General features: G+C 40.4%; 1 protein-coding gene across 1 annotated transcript in view; it reads left to right on the top strand.

Moving 5' to 3' along the window:
- Positions 1-5,385: 5,385 nt before the first annotated feature.
- Positions 5,386-16,115, top strand: part of ube3c (ubiquitin protein ligase E3C) — a 52,148-nt gene continuing 41,418 nt past the window's right edge. The window contains exons 1-8 of the mRNA XM_034304061.2: positions 5,386-5,543; positions 8,902-9,007; positions 9,106-9,159; positions 9,239-9,313; positions 11,251-11,397; positions 12,040-12,155; positions 13,994-14,151; positions 14,266-14,419. Of these exons, the coding sequence (XP_034159952.1) occupies positions 8,942-9,007; positions 9,106-9,159; positions 9,239-9,313; positions 11,251-11,397; positions 12,040-12,155; positions 13,994-14,151; positions 14,266-14,419 (770 nt within the window). The 5' untranslated portion in view covers positions 5,386-5,543; positions 8,902-8,941. The remainder of the gene's footprint in view (positions 5,544-8,901; positions 9,008-9,105; positions 9,160-9,238; positions 9,314-11,250; positions 11,398-12,039; positions 12,156-13,993; positions 14,152-14,265; positions 14,420-16,115) is intronic.

The following is a 16,115-nucleotide window of genomic DNA, read 5'->3' as shown; positions in this document are numbered from 1 at the left end:
TAATAATAATTGAGACTAATTGTTGCTGATTGCATTACAGAATAAATCACTTGTGATTTTTTTTATTTTCTATATCTATTTCATATTTCAGTGACGTAATATTTTTCTTATTTTTTATTTCTATTCATATTTAATGTTCAGTATTGTTAATAAGTTGTTTATTACTATTATTAGTAGTAGTAGTAGTAAATGGAGTAGTATAACTAATAAACTAGGACTACATCAATTTAACAAATTATTTTTATTTCTGACAACTTTTTTTTTTTCATTTATCGCCTGTAAAATGATTTTGATTTATGTGTTTTTCACACAATCATGATATGTTTTTCTTCTTCTTCATTATTATTATTATTAGTAGTAGTAGTAGTAAACGGAGTAGTATTAATAAACTAGGACTACATCAATTTAACAAATTATTTTCATTTCTGACAACTTTTTTTTTTTTTTTCATTTATCACCTGTAAAATGATTTTGATTTCATACCAGTCCTCCTTTTGTGAAGTGACTGTGATCCAGATACTGATATGTGTTTTTCACACAATCATGATATGTTTTTCATTTTATTTTTTTTTTACTTTCTTTCTTTCTTTGTTTCTTTCTTTCTTTCTTTTTTTCGTTCTTTCTTTATGTATTTATTTAAACAATAATAAAAAGAAGGGGAAAAACCCATGCTATGATAGTGTGAAATAGTATTTTCTGTTATAATTTTGAAGAAGCATGTGGGAGGTATTGGGCTGGTATTGGGCTGGGGTCAGTGGCTGGGTTCAGTGGCTGTGTTCAGTGGCTGGGTTCAGTGGCTGGGGTCAGTGGCTGGGTTCAGTGGCTGGGTTCAGCTCAGGGCTGATGCTGCAGACAGAAGTCGGGTGTTGAGTGTCAGGAGGCGGCTCTGCTGTCTCTTCTCCTTTTTCATTTCATTAAGGGATCCGCAGGAATATTGCGATTAAAGCGTCTGGTGAAATATGAAGGCGTTTAACACTGGCCTGCACCAATCCCAGAGATTTATCACTCTTTTTTTTTTCATCCCATCAAGTGAGGGTGAAATGAATATTTCCAGCCTGAGATGGAGGCTGACCTCCCAGGAGGAGCTTTCCCTCCAAGCTCTGTAATCACTTCTCCAATTAACTAGAGTACAAATCACAGTGACGAATGGAGAGAGTTTAGATGTGAATTAGCCCAGCTAAATGTGTTCATTATGAAAAGACAATTTAAAGGGGGAAGCTCGCGCTGTCTCTTTTATTGCAATAAATACTGCATTTAATTACACTGGCACAAACTGCTGCAGCCTGCAGCACAGCTTTTAAACACATTTGAGACTCATAATCATTTTAACCCATTTAATTAGCCCGGGATGGCTGAGGTGGACAGGAGAGACATGGTCGCTTATTTAGGCTTCTTGGCCAGCTGTGATTTCAGCCTTAATATTTTTCAGCACTGCTGAGTTCATTTCTCTAAAACATGCGCCATATGTCGCCATTTCTCAGAGGTGTGTTTCACTAAACAGCCACATACGTCCATCTAATCTATCCATGCGTGTGTGTGTGTGTGTGTGTGTGTGTGTGTGTAGGGAGGGGGTGGTGGTGGTGGACATGTTTCTATGTCTTAGTGAGGACCAAATCCATGAATATTTGACAGTTTTGACCTCATAGGGACATTTGGTGATTTGGTGACAAGGTCAAAGTGGCACACTGCAAGCCCTTATGGTCATTACTGAGAAGCTTCCAGATCAACCACAGCTGTCCTCCTCATCCTCCTCATCCTCATCTTCCTCCTCCTCCTCCTCCTCCTCGACCTTCCAGCAGCCTTCGACACGGTCGATCATAAGACTCTGTAGTCCATCCTGATGAGTTTTGGATTCGTAACGCAGTACAGCGAGAGTCTGTGTCTCATGTAACCGGTCCGAATGCACTCCAGTTAAGACAAGTGGGTTTTTATTGTCATTCATCTATATAATTGTATACATTGGAACGAAATGGCGTTTCTCCAGGACCATGATGCAACACATAAAAGTACACATGACTACATAAAGTGCAAATACACAACATTGTGAGACGAGTACAGAACAATAAATACACACAACATGGGCTGTAACCTGTAAACTATAGTGTAGGGATCCACACCACTCAGTGGAGTGACTGATGATTTCATTTCTGCATTGTGTTGAAAAAAAAAAAAGAAAGAAAAGCAGACCCACACTTCAAAATCAAAATAAAACTGAAGATATGTGATGCTGCTCGCCCCATGTCATTCATTGGAATGAAATGTGTTTTCTCCAGGACCATGATGCAACACATAACAGTACACAAAACTACATAAAATGCAAATACACAACAGTGTGAGACGAGTACAGAACAATAAATACACACCACAATAAATACACGGAACAATAAATACACAGAACATGGGCTGTAACCTGTAAACTAATGGTAGGGTAGCAACGATAAGTATATCTGTAGCAGCAGATATACTTATTGTATACAGCAGTGACTGATGATGTCATTTCTGCGTTGTGTTGCAAAAAAAAAAACAAAGAAAAGCCGACCCACACTTCAAAATCAAAATACAATTACAGATACGTGATGCTGCTCTCCCCATGTCACCTCTTCCAGAGAGAGCTGTGTCAGAATGGACCAAACACTACACTAAACACACACACATACACACACACCAACACAATATATTAACAACATAATAAATTAACATACCTGATCTAACAATAAAAAAACACAATCACAAATTGCACAATTACAGGAGAAGGGCAGGAGAGCAGGTTTTAGATAATCAGGATGTCTAACAGAATATTTTGTGTAATTACACTAACATTAATGTTGTGCGTGTATAACTCTGTTACACTTACCTGTAGCGGTCACGCACGTGACACGGAGGAGCTTCACGTCCGCTCCATGCAGCCTCTCCGCCGGCGTCCCGCAAGGCTCAGTACTGCGTCCTGTTCTGTTCTCGCTCTAAACCCGATCTCTCAGTGACGTCGTGTCCTCACGTGCGTTTTCATACCACTGCCATGTTGATGACTGATGACACACAACTCCCTCAGACGCTCACGTTCCTCCTCAGACTGCAGCACGTGTGGCAGAAAACAAATTTGCTACAGATGTACTCTTAAAACAGTTGAATGCTGAGTTCTGGATTCTGATTGGTCAGAAGGTGTTGATTAGTTTTCTATAACAGCAGCTCTGACAGTAGTACAGCTACAGATCACAGGTTTATACTAACACACTTTTCTGATACCTTATTGTTTCTATAGTAACGGCTCATTCGACAAGCAAGGGAAAGATTTTAAAAGAAAAAGTGTTATTATTTGACAAAGACAAATGGGTTTTCTGTAAGGAGATGTTTATTTAACATTGATGGAAGGAGTCTCCAGTGTCAGCGCTTTGGGAACTACTGTCTTATAACTCAAGTGAGAACAACAGGAACTAACTTGTTCTGTAGGCGTTCCACATCATTAAACGTAGCTATAAATGGATAAAAATTATGACATGGTGTTCCTTAATGAACAAAAATGGTATGTGTTGTCAAACTGCTGTGGAAGAAGAGGAATAAAACAGCTTGGATGTGCGGTTATAGGCAAATAATCAACATCATGGTGCTAACAGTGATTATAAAATGATTATGATCTAAAACGATTATTATCTACTCCATCACACCACTTCACTGTTGATTATTTTCCTTTAAAGGCACAACACGGAGTGTTTTATTCCTTACTTACACACGTACTGGACGGATCAGCACCTCCGGAGCAGAGGGAGTGAAGACAGACTTCAGCAGTGGCTTTCCCTCTGCACTCTGAGCTCCTTAAGGATCTTCAGTTGTTCCTCTGGGGAACCTGTAAAGGTTCTATGCAGAACCCTACAACAACGTGTTTTCCTTTCAGAAAGGTTTCTAAGTAGAAAAGGTTTTAAAGGTTTCTAATTAAGTCACACTGACAAATCGGCACAGTTAAGATGATGGATTGTTTAAGATGGTTTCTTAAATGATCAGTGAAAGGTGGATTAGAGGTTTTGTCACATACATGTGCTTTAAGTCTCCAAACCTGTTAAGAGAACTATTCTACTCAGAAAATTACTACTGCTGCTATTACTAATGGAAAAATAAGCAATAGGCGAATGTGTATTATTAGAAATATGTACATATATATATATATATATAAATTTGTGTTTATATTTTATTCTGAAGTATTAAATGTTGTAAAAACACTTATGATGATGATGATTATGATGATGATGACAATGAAGATGATGATGATGATGATGATTATAATTATTATTATTATTATTATTATTATTATTAGTTTTCTGAGTAGAATAGTAACAGCTTTGAAGACATAAACACAATTTTATACATATTTATTATTGATAAGTCACTTAACCTCTAGGTCACCTTTCATTGATCATTTAGGAAACCACCAAAACTTTTAATTAAAAACCCTTCTTCTTCTTCTTCTTATTATTATTATTATTATCCATCTTTCCATCTTCCATATCGTTTATCCTACACAGGGTTGCGAGGAGCCTATTCCAGGGAACTCGAGTGCCGACCCATCGCAGGGCACACACACACACACACACACACTCACACACACACACATTGCAGACTATTTTGGAAATGCCAGTCAGCCTACAGCGCATGTCTTTGGACTGGAGAGGAAACCGGAGTACCAGGAGGAAACCCCCTGAAGCACAAGAAGAACACGCAAACTCCACACACACAGAGCAGAGGTGGGACTCGAACCCCAAACCCTGGAGGTGTGAGGCAACAGTGTTTATTATTATTGATGTTGTTTTTGTTGTTATTGTTGTTGTAGTTGAGTAAATAATAAGCAATCAGAAATAATTATTTTAAAAAAATATTTTAATTTCTTTTATTTATTTACAGTATTCATTCATTCATAATAAAACACTGAATACAAAAATTATTATTATTATTATTATTATTAGTAGTAGTAGTAGTAGTAGTAGTAGTTGTTGTTGTTATTGTTGTTGTTGTTGATTTTAAAAATATATAAAATATATATATTTTTTTGTATTTATATACAGTATTTTCGCAATAAAACATTGAACACAAAAAGTATTATTATTATTATTATTAGTAGTAGTAGTAGTAGTTGTTGTTATCATTGAGTAAATAAATAACAAATAAGAAGATAAACAATTTATTACTAAAGTTTCTTTAAATGACCGTGTGTGTGTGTGTGTGTGTGTGTGTGTTTATGAATACAGGTTAAAGCCATCACACACACACACACACACACACACACACACTCACGCTACATGACCTAAAAGTTAATGCCGGAAGTGCTTTTGACACTTTACGAATCACTCAAAGCATTTCAGCCAATAGAATTTCATGAGCTCCAAATCCGTCCAATCGCGTGTGAGTATTTTGTCGGGTGGGCGGGACAACGGCTCTGTTGTGTTTCTGGAAGCTCCCAGCTGGGAAAAGGGGAAAAAGCGGCACAGTTTTTGTTTCGCTTTCTCTGATTTGTTTTTCTCTCTGTCGCTGAACTGAATGCTCATTCAGTAAAACAGGTAAATGATTGTATTAGTTACAGCGTGAACATGTTAACAATCTGGGCAGAAATCACCGAAGTGGAAGTCAGTGTGCGAATGCGGTAGCGCTGGCTAAGCTAATTAGCTCCTTTACGAATTAAAATGGCGGCTTGCTATTGCTAATGTATACATTTCATTTTTTTTTTTTGGCGAGAAAATGGCGGAATATTTTCTATCACCATAAACCAAATAAGTGGGGCGAATAAGTGATGTTGTAGTGCTCATGACGCTGAGTCATTAGCTATCTAGCTTGTTAGCTAACCTAGAAAACCGTGTTTCGATCCTGCACAAGTGCACTACTTAGGGTACGACACTTAAGGGCACTTTGCGCCCTATCTAGTGCACTTCGCGTTCAACATGGCGCTGATTGGGATGCAGCCTGTAGCTGGCATTGGCTATAACCATGTAGTTTAGATCCATTTTTAGTTTCTTGTTCTGTTTATTTTCTGTAATTTATCCTGATTAAGCTCTGATATCCAATATCTAATTTATCCAGCTTTATTGTACAACAATTTCAGTAATTGATTATTATTATTATTTTTTAAAATCTTTTATTTAGGTAGTGTTTTCTACCAAGCTAAGCTTCTCTCTGTTTGTCCATAAATATCTTTTTTAAAATTTTTTTTTTTTAAAAAAAGTATTTCATAACATCTGGAATAATACAAGCACCAGCATTAGTGTTTAATATCTTTTCTGTTTAAAATATAACATCCATCAGGCTGGATGTGAGCATGTAACATGACATGGTTGATAATGTAACCTTGGCACAGAGATAACATGACTATAAGAGTTTAAAAATAGAGAAACTAAACCTCGGAGATCTTTTTCTAACCCTGAGTCATGCCCTGTGTAAGGAATAAACGCCTCCGTGTCACGCTCTCGTAGGAAAATAATCACAGACGGGACGCTGTGAGGAAGCGGAGGCTCCGTTACCATCCTGACGTTGATTATTTTCCACTAACAGCGCGACACGGAGGGGTTTATTCCTCTTACACCTCTTATCAAAGATCACAGTATTTATTTAATTAATAAAACACAATGTACTTTTTATCCGTTTAGCTTTACATTTAATTACAAGCTAGTTCCTGTTATTACTTACGTGTTATAGCAGCAGTAAACAGTCTTTCCCTCACCAGCTCCTCTTTTCTCTCTCTCCTGATGTTAATCCTTGCGCCGGCTCTCTGTCAGGTTTCGTGTTGGTTTTAAAATCTTCCTGCTCACGTACGCGGCTTTGCAGGCTTTGGCTCCTCAGTGTTTAGCTTTTAACCCATTAAACCCCAGAACGTGATCTCCGCTCCTCCAAATCCGCGTCGTTTATCTGTCCCTCAGACTCGTTTATATATTATGAGTGATAGTTCGTTTTCTTCTTACGCTCCAGATCTCTGGAACTCGCTACCATCTGATCTGAGAGAAACCCAGACTCTTAGTGTATTTACATCTTCTCTCAAAGCTTATTTCTTATTTCTTTAGAAATGCATTTACCTGATGATTTCTTTTTAAAAAAAATATTATTACTATATTATTACTATTATTTGTTTTTATTGAATTGAATTGTATTTTATTATGAACTGTTTCTGATACATGCTTATTATATACTTTGTTTTATGTCACGTACTTCTGTTTTTATTTTCTTTTCCAATGTAAAGCACCTTGAAAGGCCTTTTTACAGGCGCTATATAAAATAAAATTGTATTATTATTGTTATTATTATTATTATAAGAAAAAAAAAAACACAGCTTGTTAGTGAGAAACCGTAAAGCGTAAACTCCTGTTGTTACAAAACGCTTGAGACTCTTTCCATAAATGCTCCATAAATGTTACATCTCTTAATTATATCAGTGATTAGACACGTTTTTTTTTTTTTAATCCGTTTACGTGGAGCGTCTGCCTCACACGTCCCTTTTCCTATATAAAGCACCTTGAAAGGCCTTTTTAAAGGCACAGTATATAAAATAAAATTTTATTATTATTATTATTATTATTATTATAAGACTAAGAAAAACACAGCTTGTTAGCGAGAAACCGTAAAGCGTAAACTCCTCTTGTTACAAAACGCTTGATACTCGAGACTCATATCAGTGATTAGAGACGTTTTTTTTTTTTTTTTAAGTCTGTTTAGGTGGAGCGTCCGCCGTACACGTCCCTGTGAACTGTGAGCTGTTACTATAGAAACGATAATGTATCAGAACGATTGTGTTAATATAAACCTGCGCTACTGTCAGAGCTGCTGTTAAAGAAAATTAATCAACACCTTCTGACCAATCAGAATCCAGAATTCAGCATTCAGCCATTTTAAGATGGTATGAATTATGTTATAAACACATAGTGATGTAACTGACATTTTTAACACAAGTCCAAGTCCAGAGTCTTAGACGAGTCACTCAGACTCGTGTGTGTGTGTGTGTGTAAGAGGAATTTGACTCAGTTATTGAGCTCTCTTTGCGCTTGTAGACATCACAGCACTGGTGTATACGTCATCGTTTCTATAGTAACGGCTCTTTTGTACGTTGGACACGCCACGTGAACCAGTTAAAAACGTGTAACGTTGATACGGCGAAGTTTTCTGTAAGGAGACGTTTATTTAACAGTCATGGAAGGAGTCTCCAGTGTCAGCGGTTTTGTAACAGTCAGAGTTAAAGCTTTGAGTTTACGCCTTGCAGTTTCTCAGTAACATAACAAGCAGCATTATGACAAATGTAACTATAAACGGATAAAAAGTACAACGTGTCGTTCTTTAAATAAATAAACATGGCTATTATGGATTTTAAACTCCTCTAGGCCTCTTTTTAATTCAGTTGATTCATATGAAAAGATTTTTAGTGAAATGAGGTTAGATTTAGTTTTAGATTTTTTATCAAAGATAAACTTAAAAAAAACGTTTGTAAATTTAATTTAATTAATTTATTTTTTTGCTACATTTTAACCTGTTTCTTGGTGTGGAAATAGTTGTGGTAACTGGCATGCCGTTAAATTATAAACAAACAAACAAACTCTGGTCAGTTGCTGTGGTGTAAGAGGAATAAAACACTTCAGGAGGTCGTGTTGTTGGAAAATAATAAACTCCAGCGTGGTAGCAGAAACTCCGCCACATCACACCATCCTGATGTTGATTATTTTTCTAGAGCAGTACACCCCGAAGTGATTTAATCTCTACTCCATGCACAGTATGTACTGTTGAGTAACCCGAGTGTGTGTGTGTGAACTGTATATACGGACGGTTCAGCGTTTGAGCAGTTTATCAATCTTTTATCTGTTGTTTCTCTGTTGTTTCTCTGTTGTTTTTCTGTCGTTTATTTGTCGTTTATCCGTCGTTTATCCGTCGTTTCTTCGTGCACAGGTCATTTTCGACGCTGCAGCTCGATGGGAAAAGTGTAGCCATGTTCAGCTTCGAGGGAGATTTCAAGCGGACGCCTAAAGTGTCCCTTGGAGGGGCGAGTAAAAAGGTGCGCTGCCGTTCCTCTTCCGTCACTTCCTCCTGAGCAGCAGTTGCTGTTTTCACTCTTGTATAAATTATTTTTAGAATTGCGTTTTATTTTTGTAGGAGGAAAAAGCGTCTCTTCTTCACCGGACTCAGGAGGAACGACGCAAGCGAGAGGTTTGTGTGCCGTAGTGTTCATGACCTGAGCCGTGTGCCGTGGACGTGATCATGCTGATGTCTTTTTCTTTTCGTACAGGATGAAAGGAAAAGGCTGAAAAACGCAATAATCATCCAGTCTTACATACGAGGCTTCCAGGAGAGAAAACGACAAGTACGTGGACGTTCAGCTTCTTTAGTTCTGCACTGGACTACGGACTATGAGGCTAATATACACTATATGGCGAAAAGTTTGTGCACCCCTGACCATCACACAGACATGTGCTTCTTCCTGTTGGAATTACACAATTGTCTATAATGTCATTTTAGAGTTTGAAACGGAAACCTGACATGTCAACTAGTGAAGGTTGCTTTTAAATCTTACGGATGTACATGAGGTGTCACCTGACCATCACACCCATATGTGGTTCTTCCCCAAACTGTTCCTACAAAGCTGGAAGCACAGAATTGTCTAGAATGTCTCTGTAGCATTACAATTTCCCTTCACTGGAACTAAGAGGCTCAACGTGTCCCTGTGCACAAAGCGAGCTCCATGAAGACATGGTGTGTGAAGGTTGGAGTGGAAGAACTCGAGTGTCCTGCACAGAGCCCTGACCTCAACCCCACTGAACACCTTTGGGATGAACTGGAACACCGACTGAACCCCAGACCTCCTCACCAACATCAGCGCCTGATCTCACTAATGCTCTTGTAGCTGAATGATCACAAATCCCCACAGCCACGCTCCAACATCTAGTGGAAAGCTTCCCAGAAGAGTGGAGCTTATTATAACAGCAAAGGGGGAATAAATCTGGGCTGAGATGCTCAATAAGCACATATAGGTGCGATGGATGGGGTGCACAAACTTTTGGCCATATGATATAGTGTATATAAATCACACACACTTGCCTCATCCAGTTGTATTTAATCTTTTAAACTGTGTAGTAGGACTGAGAGATGGACGATGCATCAGATATCAGCTGTGACCGACACGTACTCAGCGCTACTCCGTGACAGATGATCGTATCGCTCGTTCTGTAAAGCAGAAAACCAGAGACGTGATTTTAAACATCTTTGTGAATTAGTCTAATGTTACCTAAAGTTATCTTTCTGTTTTACTTATCCTGCAAATCAGAAAAGTAACAGCAGCTTAGGAAAAATCGGCTGAATAATGACTCCAGGGATTGTTGCGGGCTGCAGATAAACTGTTGACGATGTGATCGTGTCGTGTGATAAGATAAGATAAAGTTTATTGATCCCACAGTGGGGAAATTCACTTATCACAGCAGCTCACAGACAGATAAAACGAAGGAAGGAAGAAAGAAAAGTTAAAACTATTACTATGTATACACCTTAGGAATAATAAAAGAAATAAAATTATATAAAATGATAAAATATCGCACATTTGAACATCACTATAATGCCGTGTTGTAAGAAATAAAATTATATAAAATTAAAATGACAGGACAAGATGGAGGCTTTTAAAAAATACATCTTTGAGGCATTTAGTTAATGGAATTGTTATAACGTCGAACTGAAATTGTTTTCATTGCAGCTTAATGATGGCAAAAATCTACTGAAACCAAAATGTTTTAGCTTTAGATTTTGGCGCTCAACGTGGGGCGACGTGTGACGTTGATATTTTTTAGGGTAGAAAGAAAAAAAAACGTTAATTAACAACTATTCAAACATCAGACACATTCTTTCCTTCTTTCTTTCTTTCTTTCTCTATGTGCATGATAATATTTTTGGTATTTTATTAGAGCCATAGTGCGTTTTTTTTTTTTTCCTTGAATTTTCCGCACACAGAACTGTTTACTATCTATCCTTAAATTCAAGATGATCACTATGACACAATAAAATGAAAATTTCCAGAGAATCGTGGGTGTAGGGTACGGGGACGAGAGTAGGGTGGGAAATAAAATAGGAAGTCACTGTGATGAGTGGGGAAACAAGTTACCATGACAACCCAGCTGTAAACAACAACAAACCGGGATGAGGGCAGAGCGCTGGTGTGTGTCAGTATTTCGGACAGATGTAGATGTGAACTTTTTATTAATACCTTTTTCTTTCTTCCTGTGTGTGTGTGTGTGTGTGTGTGTGTGTGTGTAGCATGGCATTCAGCGAAGTCATTTCGACCGCTGCGTGTGTGAGAGTCAGTGTTCCTCTGGATCCACGCTCCCGGATGCTGCTCCGCTCAGTCTGCTCATCCGCCGCCTGCTCTTCTTCTACCGCCACAGCGAGGACACACACCGGCTGGTGAGAACACACACACACACACACACACACACACACACACACACACTCTGTCTCTGTCTCTGATCTGCCGCTTTGAAATGCATTACTTCAGTTCATAAAGCACCTTTCCGAAGCTCTACACAGTAAACAGTACGTGTTACAGTATGATATGAAACACACACAGAAGGAAAGATGACTGACGGTCATCAGAAGGTGTTGATTAATTTTCCATAACATCAGCTCTCACAGGGTTTATTTTATCACACTCGTTCAAAACGTACTTTACCGTTTCTATAGTAACAGCTCGTTCACAGGGTCTCGGATGGAGGACGCGCTGCATAAACCAAGATTAATAATAAACGGGTTGTTATTTAAAAAGGAAAAAAAAAAAGCATATAATCGTTGATACGGTGAAGTTTTCTGTAAGGAGATGTTTAGTTAAAATTTATGGAAGGAGTCTCCAGTGTCAGCGCTTTGTAACAGTCAGAGATAAAGCTGTAGTTTTAAGCTTTCAGACATTTTCAAACTGCATTCACGTCTTGTTATATTAAGTCTAGAGTAAACATAAAGATGATTTCAGATATAAGATTAAAAAAATCCCGCTGGATTAGAGTGATAGCGATTACTCCGGCGTTGACGCTCGGTGTGTGTTTCCTGTTGCAGATCTGGCTGTGTCAGAGTGTAGTCAAGCACCACGCTCAGTTTGTGAAGCTGCTGGCTGGACCTGAGAGAAGCACGTGCATGTTCCAGATTAAGAGGCTTCTCGGACACTGCTGCAGGTGCCAAAACTTTCACACACACACTGTTTTGGTATCAGAATTAGCTTTATTCGCCAAGTGTGTGCGCAGACACACAAGGAATTTGTTGTGGTTTTTTAAGGTGCTCTTGGTACATACATGCATGCATATCTGACATGAGAACAGAAAACATTTAGATAGTAAGACTTAACAATAAAAAAATAATAATGTGTATGAATCCGGAAGAGAAGATTTCTGTACAGGTTTGTGCATTATTTACTCTATATACAGCTGTATAAATAAAGAGATATGCATATGTGTTAACATAATACTTGAGAAAGAGGCAGTAATTAGAGATGGAGGATGAATTACAGAACACAGGTAATGATTCCTGTGTTAGCTGTTGAAGCTGGAGATGGCATAGAGGAAAAAACTGTTTTTATGCCTAGATGTTCTAGTGCACAGAGATCTGTAACGTCTGCCTGAAGGGAGGAGTGCAAACAGGTTGTGGGTGGGGTGAGAGGGGTCTTTGATGATGTTAGCTGCCTGTTCCTTCACTCTGGAGTTGTACAAGTCCTGAAGGTTGGGCAGGTGCACACCAGTGATCCTTTCTGCTGTCCGTTGCAGTCTTCTTATATCTGATTTGTTAGCTGACCCAAACCAGACAGTTATAGAGGAGCACAGAACCGACTCAATAACAGCTGAGTAAAACTGTGTCGTCTGCACCGGAGGCAGGTTGAACTTTTTTAGCTGACGAAGGAAGAACAACCTCTGCTGGGCCTTTTTCACAATGGAGTCAATGTGAATGTCCCACTTCAGGTCCTGAGAGATGGTGGTGCCCAGGAACTTGAATGACAGACAGACAGACAGACAGACAGATGTTCAGTGTGCGGTCATGAAAAGCTTGTTGATGGCTCTCTGCTTCCACCAAACGAAGTGTGTTCCTTGTAGAGCTCTACAACCGAGGGGTTCTTTTTTAGAAAACACAGAACTGGGGACCATGTAAAGAGCTCGAGGGACAAGAGAGTAGTCACAGGATTTGAACTACTGAGCTACTATTACCATGTCTACAATTAAATATAAAAAACAAACAAACTGGTTCAGCAGTCTAATTTTCCCAAAAGTTTCCCTGAAACAGTCATTAGACCGAAGGCACGGTGGTTTAGTTGTTAGCACTGTTGCCTCGCACCTCCAGGGCTGGGGGTTTGAATCCCGTGCAAGTTCTCCTCGTGCTTCAGAGGGTTTCCTCCCCCCGGGGTTTCCTCCCTCAGTCCAAAGACATGCGTTGTTGCATTGGAAATTGGCATTTCCAAATTGTCCATAGTGTGTGTGTGTAAGTGTGTGTGTGTGATTGTTTGTGAGTGTGTGTGTGTGTGATTGTTGATACCCGATGGGTTGATACCCCGTCCAAGGTTTTCCCCCACCTTGTTGCTCCCCCTGATCCTGTGTACGATAAGCGGTACAGAGAATAGATGGATTCATTCATTCATTCATTCATTCATCCATCATCAGTTAGCGCTTTATCCCGGTCAGGCTGGCGGCGGATCCGAAGCCTATCCCGGGAATGCTGGCTGTGAGTTAGGAATACTCCCTGGATGGGAGGCAGTCCATCTCAGAGCACCATGCACACACACACACACACACACACACACACACACACACACACACACTTTCACACCTAGGGGCAATCCACTTACTGCCGTATTTTTGGGAGGTTGGAGGAAACCGGAATTCCCAGAGGGAACCCACAGAGACAGTGTCCTGAGCTCAGGATCGAACTCCAGACTCTGGAGCTGTGTGAGCTGATGAGATTGTCTCCATCATGTGTTTATATAATATATATATATATATGTGTGTGTGTGTGTGTGTGTGTGTGGCAGACTCCTGCAGCTGTGTGAAGACGACGGTGTAAACGTGGCCGTCCCCATGCGCATGTTGGAGGTGTTTTGCGCGGAGAGGACCTACCTGCCCCCTCTGCAGGACGCCGCCGCAGCCGCCGCGCTCACCGAGCAGGTTTTGCACTATATGGTTCAGAAAGGTAGCGCGCGCCGTCCCGCTTTACTCCACGCTTTAACGCCGCTTTACTCCACGCCGCGTACCTGACGAGCTTCCTCACTTCACTCACTTCTCCCTGCTCGTCTTCTCTCTGCAGGATACTACAGGACTCTGTACGTGCTGGCCAATCACAAGTTACCATCCAGTCTGGATTACAGCGACGCCCCCTCACTTCCCCTGGCACACACACTGCTGGAGCACACACTCAAACCACTGCACTTTACCTACAGCTCCTGTCCCGCGGGGGCCAGGTAGAGACACACACACACACACACACACACACACACACTCAAACCACTGCACTTTACCTACAGCTCCTGTCCCGCGGGGGCCAGGTAGAGACACACACACACACACACACACACACACACACACTCAAACCACTGCACTTTACCTACAGCTCCTGTCCCACGGGGGCCAGGTAGAGACACACACACACACACACACACACACACACACACACACACACTGCTGGAGCACACACTCAAACCACTGCACTTTACCTACAGCTCCTGTCCCGCGGGGGCCAGGTAGAGACACACACACACACACACACACACACACACACACACACACACACACACACACACTGCTGGAGCACACACTCAAACCACTGCACTTTACCTACAGCTCCTGTCCCACGGGGGCCAGGTAGAGACACACACACACACACACACACATACACACACACACACACACACACACACACACACACTGCTGGAGCACACACTCAAACCACTGCACTTTACCTACAGCTCCTGTCCCGCGGGGGCCAGGTAGAGACACACACACACACACACACACACACACACACACACACTCAAACCACTGCACTTTACCTACAGCTCCTGTCCCGCGGGGGCCAGGTAGAGACACACACACACACACACACACACACACACACACTCACACACACACATACACACTCAAACCACTGCGCTTTACCTACAGCTCCTGTCCCGCGGGGGCCAGGTAGAGACACACACACACACACACACACACATACACACACTCAAACCACTGCACTTTACCTACAGCTCCTGTCCCGCGGGGGCCAGGTAGAGACACACACACACACACACACACACACACACACACACACACTCAAACCACTGCACTTTACCTACAGCTCCTGTCCCGCGGGGGCCAGGCAGAGACACACACACACACACACACACTCACTCTCTCTCTCACACACACACACACACACACACACACACACACACACAGGTGAAAGTCAGACAGGTTTATTATATATAGGATTATGATAGAGACACTGTGTGTGTGTGTGTGTGTGTGTGTGTGTGTGTGTGTGTGATTATCACACAGTGTTTACAGTGAGCAGTAAAAATCTGTGTGTGTGTGTGTGTGTGTGTGTGTGTGTGTGAGAGCTGTAACGTTTGGTCAGCGTGTGGTCTCTGAGTTACACCCTGTTCCAGTGCGAGAGAGAAAGAGCTTCCACACACATCTCCTACTGTTTGTTAATTTTCACGTAGACACACACACACACACACACACACACACACACACACACACACACAGAGCCAGATGACCTCAATGCAGACCTAAAACTTTCACTGTTTTTCTTGACACAGGCTAGACAAATTTTGAACATTTTGGTCCTAAAGTGTTGTATATTTGTAAAAGTGATTTATTTATAAATTCGCAAATTTAAAGTTTTCTTAAACTCAGAGTTCATTGCAAGAGAACCCTATTTACAACCGAAATATTAGAAAATACAACAAAGGCATCAAATTCAGAATAATAAAATAATGAAATGAAATAAAATGGAGCTGTAGAATGACTCATATTTCAGTTCTGATGATTTTAATATAATTCAGTGCAGTCTTGCTGAACTTTGTGTCTTTTATCGACTCTTTTGTTGAGTGTTTTGGTGAAGTAATAAAACTGAAAGTTGCAGGTTTTATTAGCTGAAATAAGTGAGCT

This window comes from Pangasianodon hypophthalmus, chromosome 4, assembly GCF_027358585.1.
Source record: "Pangasianodon hypophthalmus isolate fPanHyp1 chromosome 4, fPanHyp1.pri, whole genome shotgun sequence".
Classification (NCBI taxonomy): domain Eukaryota; kingdom Metazoa; phylum Chordata; class Actinopteri; order Siluriformes; family Pangasiidae; genus Pangasianodon; species Pangasianodon hypophthalmus.
This window is presented reverse-complemented; position numbering and strand designations above follow the sequence as displayed.